Source organism: Cajanus cajan, chromosome 2, assembly GCF_000230855.2.
Source record: "Cajanus cajan strain Asha chromosome 2, NIPB_CcT2T_4, whole genome shotgun sequence".
Lineage (NCBI taxonomy): Eukaryota > Viridiplantae > Streptophyta > Magnoliopsida > Fabales > Fabaceae > Cajanus > Cajanus cajan.
In genome coordinates, this window is record NC_138518.1 from 20,660,949 (window position 1) to 20,671,346 (window position 10,398).

The 10,398-nt window shown below is 34.1% G+C and overlaps 2 protein-coding genes across 2 annotated transcripts; both read left to right on the forward strand.

Moving 5' to 3' along the window:
* The first annotated feature begins 485 nt into the window (after positions 1-485).
* Positions 486-2,143, forward strand: LOC145954206 (protein RNA-directed DNA methylation 3-like). The gene is made up of 7 exons (XM_083068022.1): positions 486-495; positions 822-873; positions 972-1,127; positions 1,231-1,364; positions 1,457-1,592; positions 1,757-1,906; positions 2,031-2,143. The coding sequence occupies exons 2-5, from the start codon at positions 850-852 to the stop codon at positions 1,476-1,478; spliced, it is 336 nt and encodes a 111-aa protein (XP_082924148.1). The 5' UTR covers positions 486-495; positions 822-849; the 3' UTR covers positions 1,479-1,592; positions 1,757-1,906; positions 2,031-2,143.
* Positions 1,558-4,816, forward strand: LOC145954810 (ERBB-3 BINDING PROTEIN 1-like). Its single transcript, XM_083069499.1, has 4 exons — positions 1,558-1,592; positions 1,757-1,906; positions 2,031-2,184; positions 4,718-4,816. Exons 1-4 carry the CDS (start codon positions 1,558-1,560, stop codon positions 4,814-4,816), a joined length of 438 nt encoding a protein of 145 aa, XP_082925625.1.
* Positions 4,817-10,398: the final 5,582 nt, after the last annotated feature.

Below are 10,398 nucleotides of genomic sequence, written 5' to 3' on the forward strand. Positions count from 1 at the left end.
ATTTGCTTTGATGATGCTGGTTTTCCTTTAGTTTCCATTTGGTATCTGCTTGTACTATATTTGTTTTGCCATGGAATGTTGTTAAAAATTAAAGTTGCAATCTAGTGATCTTACGATCCTGCTGCCGTGTGATAGAGAATAGTGCTTTGGATTTAATTTATTAGTCTCCCATTCTTTGGAGAGGAACCACTTTATTAGTCTCCCATTCTTTGGGTTTAATTTGCAATAGTTTGTTTCAACATTTCATTTATTCAACAGTATGACGATTGTCATCTTTTTTCCAGTTGTTCTGGAACTGTGATTCAATTTTAACGTTGCAATATGATATATTGTGAAATCGTGAAGTGAATGTAAACTTATGGTTGTAAGTCACCATGAAGTGAAAATGGACTTGTGTAACTAGTTGTGATTGTCTGTTGTCTCTGTTCTGGAGTGAAGCATAAAAAGTACTCATAAACTGTTTGTTTGAGTGAATGTAAATTTAGTATGTTTTGGGTAAGTCCATGTTTTACGTAGCTAGAATTAATGGTAACATGAATTATTTCTCTCATGCATGCGTGCACACCCACACCCACACAAGCATGCACAAAAATGGATACACATGATTCATCTGCTGCACGCACATCTACGTCCATGCACATATGTACTTGCTGAAATCTTTACCATTGCAGTACACTCATGGTATTGTATATATTATTTCTCTTGTGTGCGCATGCACCTGTACACGCTCAAACACGGGCAAACATACAGATGCATTCACATGTGTGGGCCTGTATGTTCCTACACTTGTTTTCCTTCCTGACAAATCTTTGTCATTGCAGTAAGAAGGATTTCGGTGTAATAGTAGGCATGGATAAAGATGATATTTACAAGGTACAGGATTCAGCTTATACAATGTCATTCGTTCCAAGCTTTTTGATTGAGTACCTGTTGTTTAATGGAAGTTCTGTTCTAATTTCCCTGTCTAATAGATTCTTAAAGATAGTTCAGATGGACCTGTTGCTGTAACTATTGAACGCCAAGAAATAAAGAGTGGGCTATTTGATTTGAAACTTACTGCCCTAGATCAACACTGTAAGACTATATTGGTTAATGATACTGTCAAGGTTCTGGAGGGTCCATCTAAGGTCTGTTATCTCTGAATGAGCAGGTTTTTCTTTGTGGTATATTTGGAATCTTCATGCTTCACATGATATCTTATCTATTATGTCATTTTGCATGGTAAACAAGGAATTGTCAAGCACATTTATAGAGGGATTGTCTTTTTATATGATGGAAATGAGGAAGAACATGGAGGTTATTTCACTTGTAAATCTAATGTGTGTGAGAAGGTCAAGCTTGCTGTTGGTGATTGTAGTGGAAAGGTTTGAAATCCTTTATAATATCCTACTCTGTTATAAACTGTTTGACGACTTCAGTTGATTTTTTTATGTTTTTCATTCTGCTCCATGGCCAGGATAGTGAACCGGGTCCTTTAATCTTCGAAGACCAACCATCATCACCAAGATCTCCCCTGTCACCCAAAAAACCATGGCAAGCAAGAGAAAATAATCGTGAATGTCTGTAAACATACACGATTCCTATATTAGAGAGTAAGGTTTTATTATTTATATATGAAGGAGCATTATTTGTGAATTGTGATACTTTTTTAACATACATGTTCATATATGCATACGGAATTGCTGTTTTGTTTATTTATTTATTTTTAATATTTTTGGATTATATCTTATAGAGTTTGTTTTATGTGTGTGTACAGACAAACTGGAAATGTGTACAGGAACGTGAAGAGGAAGATTGAGAGAGGTGTTACTTTCCCAACTTGCTTATCTGTAAACAATGTGGTCTGCCATTTCTCTCCACTAGCCAGTGACGAGACAGTGTTGGAAGAAGGTGATATATTGAAAATGTAAGATTTTTGAGCATGGTTTTTTTTTTCTCAGTAGGAATTTTGTTATGAGTGATGGGGGAATGAAATTTGTGTTTTTCGCTATTACTGGGAAGTTGATGGTAGTTTCTTTGGTTGTTTGTAGTGATTTGGCTTGTCATATAAATGGTTTCATCGCGGCTGTGGCTCACACTCATGTTCTTCAGGAAGGTCTTGTCACAGGAAGGGCAACTGATGCTATTGCTACTGCAAATACTGCTGCTGAGGTGGCCTTGAGGCTTGTTAAGCCGGGAAAAAAGGTAATCAATTTTAAGAATTTTTTCCCCTGTATTTGAATTTTTGTATGATTTGATTTGGAACATGTTGCCTCTATTAATTGTATGTTTGGTAGATAGGTATAAGGTCATCACTATATAAGCAATCTAGCTTAGTAAAATTAGGTTGCTTCATGTGTATTGTTTGAAGGGGTTTCTTTGCCTAAATGTGTGCCTTGTGGATTTTGATCTCTAAATGATGAAAAGTATCATGGCTATGGATATGCTCCAATGAAGCTTTATTGTCATAGTTACACTGATAGAGGTCATTCATTATTTTTCATGTGTTGTCTTGCCGATTAAGCACATCATTAAACTTGGGAACTCCTCTTGATGTCTGTATTGTTCTTTTATCTTCATTTTAAATGATATCATGCATTTTCATAAAAAAGACTTGATATTTTTGTTTTGATAGAAATTGTTTCAATAATAGGCTCTGGTAATCGATTACAATAAATGGGTAATCGATTACCAGAGAACCTTTTAATAAGTAAATTTCGAACATATGATTTTCATTGTCTGGTAATCGATTACATGTATAGGTAATCGATTACCAGACTCTTAAAACAATAGTTTCCTCAAATTTAGTCATCAAACAGTTAGCGAGGGATTCATCTCAGTTAGTGACGGATAAAATCCGTCGCAAATTGTGACGGATTCTAGTCAATTATAGGCATCACAGTTTGTGACGGATTTTGTGTCATCACAATTTGTGAGGGATTTTGTGTCATCACAATTTGTGACGGACTCACATACCTCTCAGTCCTCTCAAATAGCGAGGGATTTAATCCCTCTCAAATAGCGAGGGATTCTTTCATCACAATTTGTGAAGGATTTTGTGTCATCACAATTTGTGACGGACTCACATACCTCTCAATCCCTCTCAAATAGCGAGGGATTTAATCCTTCACAAATTGCGAGGGATTTAATCCCTCACAAATTGCGAGGGATTTAATCCCTCACAAATTGCGAGGGATTTAATCCCTCACAAATTGCGACGGATTTTTATTAATTTCTAAACATTTATTGTTACAAATTAGTGACGGAAATTATATTGTTTGTGACGCCTTCATTCCGTCACTAATTGTGACGGAGAAAATAATCCGTCACTAAATATTTTGTGACGCCAAATTTTGTGATGGAATCATTTCTGTCACAAATTCCGTCACTAACTTATTTGTGACGGATTTTATGAAGTTTAGTGACGGATTTTTTCCCTCTCTAATTTTAATTTTTCTAGTAGTGAAAATCACTTACAAGATGACGTATATTTCCCTTTATCTATTACTATATATAATCAAACAACTATATATTTAACTATTTTTCTTCCATTCATTTTCTCTATCTTTATCTCTACTTTCTATATATAGATTCATTGAAGTTTTAAATACTCATATTTATACTCGTTACTTTGTATTTTACTGATTTACTTAAATATAAAATTCAGAAATTAATAAAATGTAAATTTAAGAAATTAATACAACTTGAAGAGATATTTTTAAATCAATCAGTTATTAGGAACAAAAATAATTATTTAGTGTAATTATTTTAACTTTAATGTTTTAAGTTTTAAATAAAGAAGATTTAATCTAGAAAAAATTTCATTAACCCCTACTTGAAGTTTTTCTCAATAACGTCATACGTATATCTCTTCTCAAATTTTTAAGTGAGTATTAATTTTCTTATTTATTTATTTAAGTGGCACATACAACTACTTATATAAGATAATACTATTTATATACTATTAAGAGAAAATAATTTATTAATACAAATATCAATAATTAAATGAGATTTGATCTCTTATTTCATTATTTCAACTTTTTTGAAATTTATTTTAAATATCATGCACACTGTGATTTAAAAAATATATTAAATTTAAGTAATAATTTTAAAAATGAATTGACAAAAAATCTTATTTTCAAAATTCAAGATCAATGAAAGTTTTCTTGAAAATGACATAGTATTAGATGTAATTTAGAAATAAATGATAGATACATATATATGATTTGCAGAACATAATTTAACTTTTTTCCCCCTTATTTAATTAATAATGTTATTTTCAAAGAGATGAGTGATTTTTAAAAATTAAAGAAAAGATATTTTTTTTTTAAATTTGGACGTCATGTGTTGGTATTTTTCAAGATAAGTAAAAAAAACACATTTACGCTAATTAGTTTATATTTTGTAATAACCTAAACATATAATTATATATAGGTAAGTCATACCTCACTCACTCTAATTTATATTTATCTTATTCATTACAATATATTTATATTTTGAAAACACCCATATAATAATGAAAATATTATATAGTGCATTGTTGTGTGTAAATTATCCGTGGGAAATTATCCGTCAGAAATTTAACTTTCTTGTAGTGAAGGGGGAGAGCCTCAGTACCCTAGTCTTAAAAACCTAGAAACCTAAAAAATCAATCTGATGTGTATGTATGAAGCGCATAAACTACTTGATTAATATGAAACTGTATATCTACTATATTATATCTGAAATGAATTGATAGATTATATTTGTGATCATTAAAAAGGGGGATATTGTTAAGTCAGATAAAGCAATTCCTAGCAAGGTTTTGAATATGACAAATACATATTGCTATTACTAACCTAAGTAGTAGTGTTTTAGATATGCATAATAACAGGCAAAACTAAAGCATGAAGAAGGGTCGAGCAAAACAAAGATCAAACAAATCAAGCCAAATGATAGAAGGATCATGACTTGCACACCAGACGACAACGAATACCAAACGAAGATATGCCAATAACAATCTAGAGCCCAAATAAGAAATCAAAAACAAGAGCAAAACAAGACTAAGACAAAGTTGGCTCAGCACCAAATAAACATCAGATGAAACTCAATGGTCAACCACATATAGGTCAACAAAATAATCATCAGTCATTGGATAACAAAACAAGAAGAAAACATTCCAAACGGAATAAAAGTCATGTACCTTCAAGACTGATCAGACGAGATGACCATGTCAAAGTCTAACTCTTAGACGCAGACTCAAATTTCCAGACGCAAACAAAGCATGGTGAGAAAGCGTCTGAAGTTCACTAGTCACAACGAAGAAGATCATATATCATCTCCATTCATAAGAAAAGCACATAGAGTTATCAAAGATATGAAAAGAAAAAAAAATTCAAGAGCGCAAATTCACAAGTCAAAGTTGTGTGTCTCAGGACAAGTACACCTACTTTTCAAAGAAAGGAAACGCCTCCGCAGCTACAATGACGAAAAAAGGATAAACATACCTAGGTCATGATTGAGGTCAGAAATAAAAGGGAACAAACTATGCAAAGGACTTCATGTAACACAGATTTAGCAAACAAAGCATTTAATGCAAAATCAAACGCATTAAATGAAAAAGATCTTTATAGCCATGAACAAACGATCATCTGCACCAACGGAAAGCTCCGCCTCAACGGACACATTCAAATTCAAACAAAGGGCACTTTTATCACAAGGCTATAAATATCAAGACCTGAGAAGAAAAGAAAGTGAGAAGAGAAGCAACAAGTAAAAAAAAAAAAGCAAGCATCAAAACAATCTCACATATCTTCTTGTTCAGATTTGAATATCCGTGTAAAGCTAAGATAGTTTATCTTAGTGAGTGTAGAAAATACCCCATCCTCTTTGTGAGAGTTACATACGCACTCTAAACACATCCTTGTAAAACTAAGGTTGAATACCTTAATGAGTGTATAAACTATTCCATTCTCTATGTGAGAGTCACATACACACTCAAAATTTATATCTTCTATAAAGCCTGAAGAGGCTAGAAAAGAATACTTGGAGAACAAAAAGTGGTTTAAAAATACTAGCGTTAGTGAGTGAAGTTGACGAACCAGGAGTTGTTAAGAATACTCGGACAACCAGAAGTGGTTTAAAAATACTAGCGTCAGCGAGTAGAGTTGACGAACCAAAAGTGGTTAAGAATACTTGTAATCTTTTGTGATTAGTGGAACCCTTCAGTTGAAGGAGACTAGACGTAGCTAAGAACGAGTGAACCAATATAAAAACTTTGTGCATTATTATTCAATTTAGAAATACAATTTTCAAAAGTATTTGTACAAAATTATACTTACAAAACCATTTTCAATCAGACGATAGATCTTCAGACGCAGAGTTTTTGTTAACCAATTTCGCACATTCCTTAAAGCACTTAAAATATTATTTTCAGACGTAAAATAACACTATTGCGAAAACGTTTTTAAGATCCTTCGTTCACACACATTCAACCCTTGCTTTTGTGTATTTTCCCCTAAACTTCAAGAACATGGTACAGGCTTCGTCATTAGCTTGTCCTTCTTTTTCATCATCCAAGGCTATATTGTGACACCCTCTACCCCAACATATATATATATATATATATAATAATAAAAAGAAATATCTTACTGGATAAAAAAATATTTAAAATTGAAACGACAATTCCAATAATCATGTGAGTAGAGACTTCACATTCATGCTCTTAATCCAAATAGCAAATAAAATTACAAAGAATAAAAATTAAATTTTCGAAAATATATACTTTAATAAAACATAAACAACATCATATTCTAATTCTATCTATGTCCCGATGTCACATATCCTATCAGAGCAAAATCCCACATAGAAGCCTAAGCTCCATCGTCCACATCCTCAGCCTCATGCTACTGATGGTCTCCTGTATATCAAACAAGAGAAACAACACAAAAAAAGGGAGTGAGAAACATCTTACTCCCGCTCACAGTGTAGGAACACACACCGAATAGCCAAACACAAACAATACCGTTACCTCAAAGATCAATCAACAACAATAGCTTATCCAATCATCCAAGTCATACAAATAGTAATATATCATCATTTAATAATAAGAAAGCACATGCATGGACACGAACTTGACATTATCATGCGTGTGGCGCCAGTAAAACATCACATGGCATATTCCCGCTAGCAATACACGAAGAGTAGTCTAGGAGTACATGCCGGGTCACACCCCCTGCGCACTCTCACTAGAAGGATATACTACCAGAGTCTCGTCGGGATAGCTTAGCCGCGCAAGATGCATCCCATGCACACAATGGGCGAGACTGGGACTTCCAAACCAAGCTATCCCCAAGGACTAATCCCCAAAGCTTTTACACTATGGGGCCTTCTCTAGCGGTGTATTCCATATCATACCCTTAAAACATTTATGCAAATGATGCATGTCAATCAAGACTCTATGCATTCTCATATCACATTATCATACTTCATGTAACATTATCGTTATTCTCGCTTCTCATATTTCATATTCACGTTTCGCATCATGGTTACGTAATTTTCGAAATTTCAAGGCATTCATAAGCATTTTAATTCACAACAACACTCACCCATTTGCAAAACCAAACACATATTCACACATCTCTTTTAATAGGGAATATAACGGAATAGACAGAAGGCAAAACAGGAATATTCCTATTTTGCCTGCTGCTCATAGGGTTCTCTCAAGAACCCATAGAGCATTCCAATTTATGCAATAAGCATTTAAAATAAGACAATTCACGTATATAATTATTATCACAATTAAATTACTCATACAAGCACCAATGCACTCTTTTAGGGTTTCCTTTAGGAACCCATAGGAGCACCAAATTCCACAATCATAGCCTAAACAAAGTTTCTATTCATACATGCATATTAATTAAGTAATTGGAACATACAAGAAAAATATGACATACAACAAACAAAGGTTTGGGGGTCAATCCCACTACCCAACATACAATCCCACACCCAGAGCATGGTTTCTCACTCCCCCTACCTCAATGAACAGTGGTTGAAACTGAAGCAGGATCTCCTCCTCTAGGTTCGCCTTGGTGTCCAGAAAGTGTAGAAGAAAAAGGTCAAAAGTGAAAAAATGCATTTTTCTGGAGTACCGGAACGCATTTATAGGCATCAGGATTTGGCCAGAACGGCCTGTTCTGAATCCAGAATGGCCCGTTCTGGGCCCATAGAGCACGTACAAAAGCCTCTCCAAGAATGGCCTGTTCCAAAACCAAAATGGCCCATTCTGAGTCAATACTTTGTTCTTTAAAGCCACATCCGGAACGGTCCGTTCCCAAAGTGGAACGGCCCGTTCTGGGTTGAAATTTTACCCATGCATGCTCGAGTTGGAACGGCCTGTTCCCAAAGTGGAACGGCCCGTTCCAGGGCTATGAAATCCAGAATTACTAATAAATAAATAAATAAATAAATAAATAACATATATATATATATATATATATATATATTCACATATCAACATAAATGCATATTAAATCATATTAGAATACCTACTTTAAACCTTCATATATACCATCCATAAGCATGTACATGAACAACCTTTACCACATAGCATCATACAACCTTAAACAACCTCTCAATCCACATGAAAACACCCCAAAACATCCTAACAAAATCAATTCTTATCCTTGCATTGTCTACTAACCCGAAAACATTATTACAGCGTACTTCTCCTTTCAACAACTATCAATGTAAACAACACAGAGAGTTCTACTCATTCACGTGATCTCAACCTATCACCAAAGAAAGCTAAGTGAATAAGCTACAACTCTTAGGGAGACATGAGATTTTAAAAGGATCATCTTCTTAGCTAAAAATTCAAAAATCACCACAAATATATTCAACGCTTACAACTAGACCTTTGATCACCAAAGTAGCTATAATTGGAGTGCAAACATCCCTTACACAATAACACATCAACATCTAGGCCACAAAATACCTCAATCCTTCCAAACTTACTCCTTTCCACCTCAAATTCATATCAGTTTCCCACTACAAATCTAAACCAAACAACTCACATATTCAGTACAAAAGGCTTAGAAATAAAATTCCCATGCTACCTAAACCATAAAAGGTCAACATGCAACCATCAAACTCTAGAAATCATCAACACTTCAATTTCTCCTTAAGAATACCAAAACTCCAATTCTCAACATACATCATCCTTGGATTCAATCGCTTCAACTATAGCTTTCAAAAATTCCACCAATCGTAAACTCTTAATACACTAAAAAAAATCAATGTCTTACCCAAATCTAAGGACTCAATAGTTCCTACAATATTAGCACAATATCTCGTCTACCACTACTCGCACATATGCTTGCAACTAAAGCGATATCACTCAACCACTGCATCTTACGTAAGCAAGAAGTATCAAACAAATAAACAATCATCAGAATGAAGAAGAACAATCATAAATAGTGTCATCTAAGCAATATCATGCCTATTAGCCAAATTCTTGAGAAAACAATGCACATAATTAAATAAACAACAAACATAAACAATACACATAAGCAATACTAGGCTCAGATACTACTTAATGTGACACCCTCTACCCCAACATATATATATATAATAACAAAAAGAAATATCTTATTGGATAAAAAAATATTTAAAATTGAAACGACAATTCCAATAATCATGTGAGTAGAGAATTCACATTTATGTACTTAATCCAAATAGCAAATAAAATTACAAAGAATAAAAATTAAATTTTCCAAAATATATACTTTAATAAAACATAAATAACATCATATTCTAATTCTATCTATGTCTCGATGTCACATGTCCTATCCAAGCAAAATCCCACATAGAAGCCTAAGCTCCATCGTCCACATCCTCAGCCTCATGCTGCTGATGGTCTCCTGTATATCAAACAAGAGAAACAACACAAAAGAAGGGGGTGAGAAACATCTCACTTTGGCTCACAGTGTAGGAACGCACACCGAATAGCCAAACACAAACAATACAGTTACCTTATAGATCACTCAACAACAATAGCTTCTCCAATCATCCAAGTCATACAAATAGTAATTTATCATCATTTAATGATAAGAATGCACATACATGGACACGGACTTCACATTATCATGCTTGTGGTGCTAGTAAAACATCATATGGCATATTCCCGCTAGCAATACACGAAGAGTAGTCTAGGAGTACATGCTGGGTCACACCCTCTGCGCACTCTCACTAGAAGGATATACTACCAGAGTCTTGTCGGGATAGCTAAGCCGCGCAAGATACATCCCCTGCACACAATGGGCAAGTCTGGGACTTCCAAACCGAGTTATCCCCAAGGACTAATCCCCAAAGCTTTTACACTATGGGGCCTTCTCTAGCGGTGTATTCCATATCGTACCCTTAAAACATTTATGCAAATGA

What these genes read in the sequence shown, in the direction of transcription:
- LOC145954206 (XM_083068022.1), top strand. Translation starts at nt 850, where the DNA reads ATGGATAAAGATGATATTTACAAG. An exon ending in ATAAAGATGATATTTACAAG is followed by an intron (nt 874 to 971) that starts GTACAGGATTCA and finishes CCTGTCTAATAG; the next exon opens with ATTCTTAAAGATAGTTCAGA. An exon ending in TTCTGGAGGGTCCATCTAAG is followed by an intron (nt 1,128 to 1,230) that starts GTCTGTTATCTC and finishes ATGGTAAACAAG; the next exon opens with GAATTGTCAAGCACATTTAT.
- LOC145954810 (XM_083069499.1), top strand. Translation starts at nt 1,558, where the DNA reads ATGTCTGTAAACATACACGATTCCTATATTAGAGA. An exon ending in GAAGGTGATATATTGAAAAT is followed by an intron (nt 1,907 to 2,030) that starts GTAAGATTTTTG and finishes GGTTGTTTGTAG; the next exon opens with TGATTTGGCTTGTCATATAA. An exon ending in TTGTTAAGCCGGGAAAAAAG is followed by an intron (nt 2,185 to 4,717) that starts GTAATCAATTTT and finishes ATGAATTGATAG; the next exon opens with ATTATATTTGTGATCATTAA.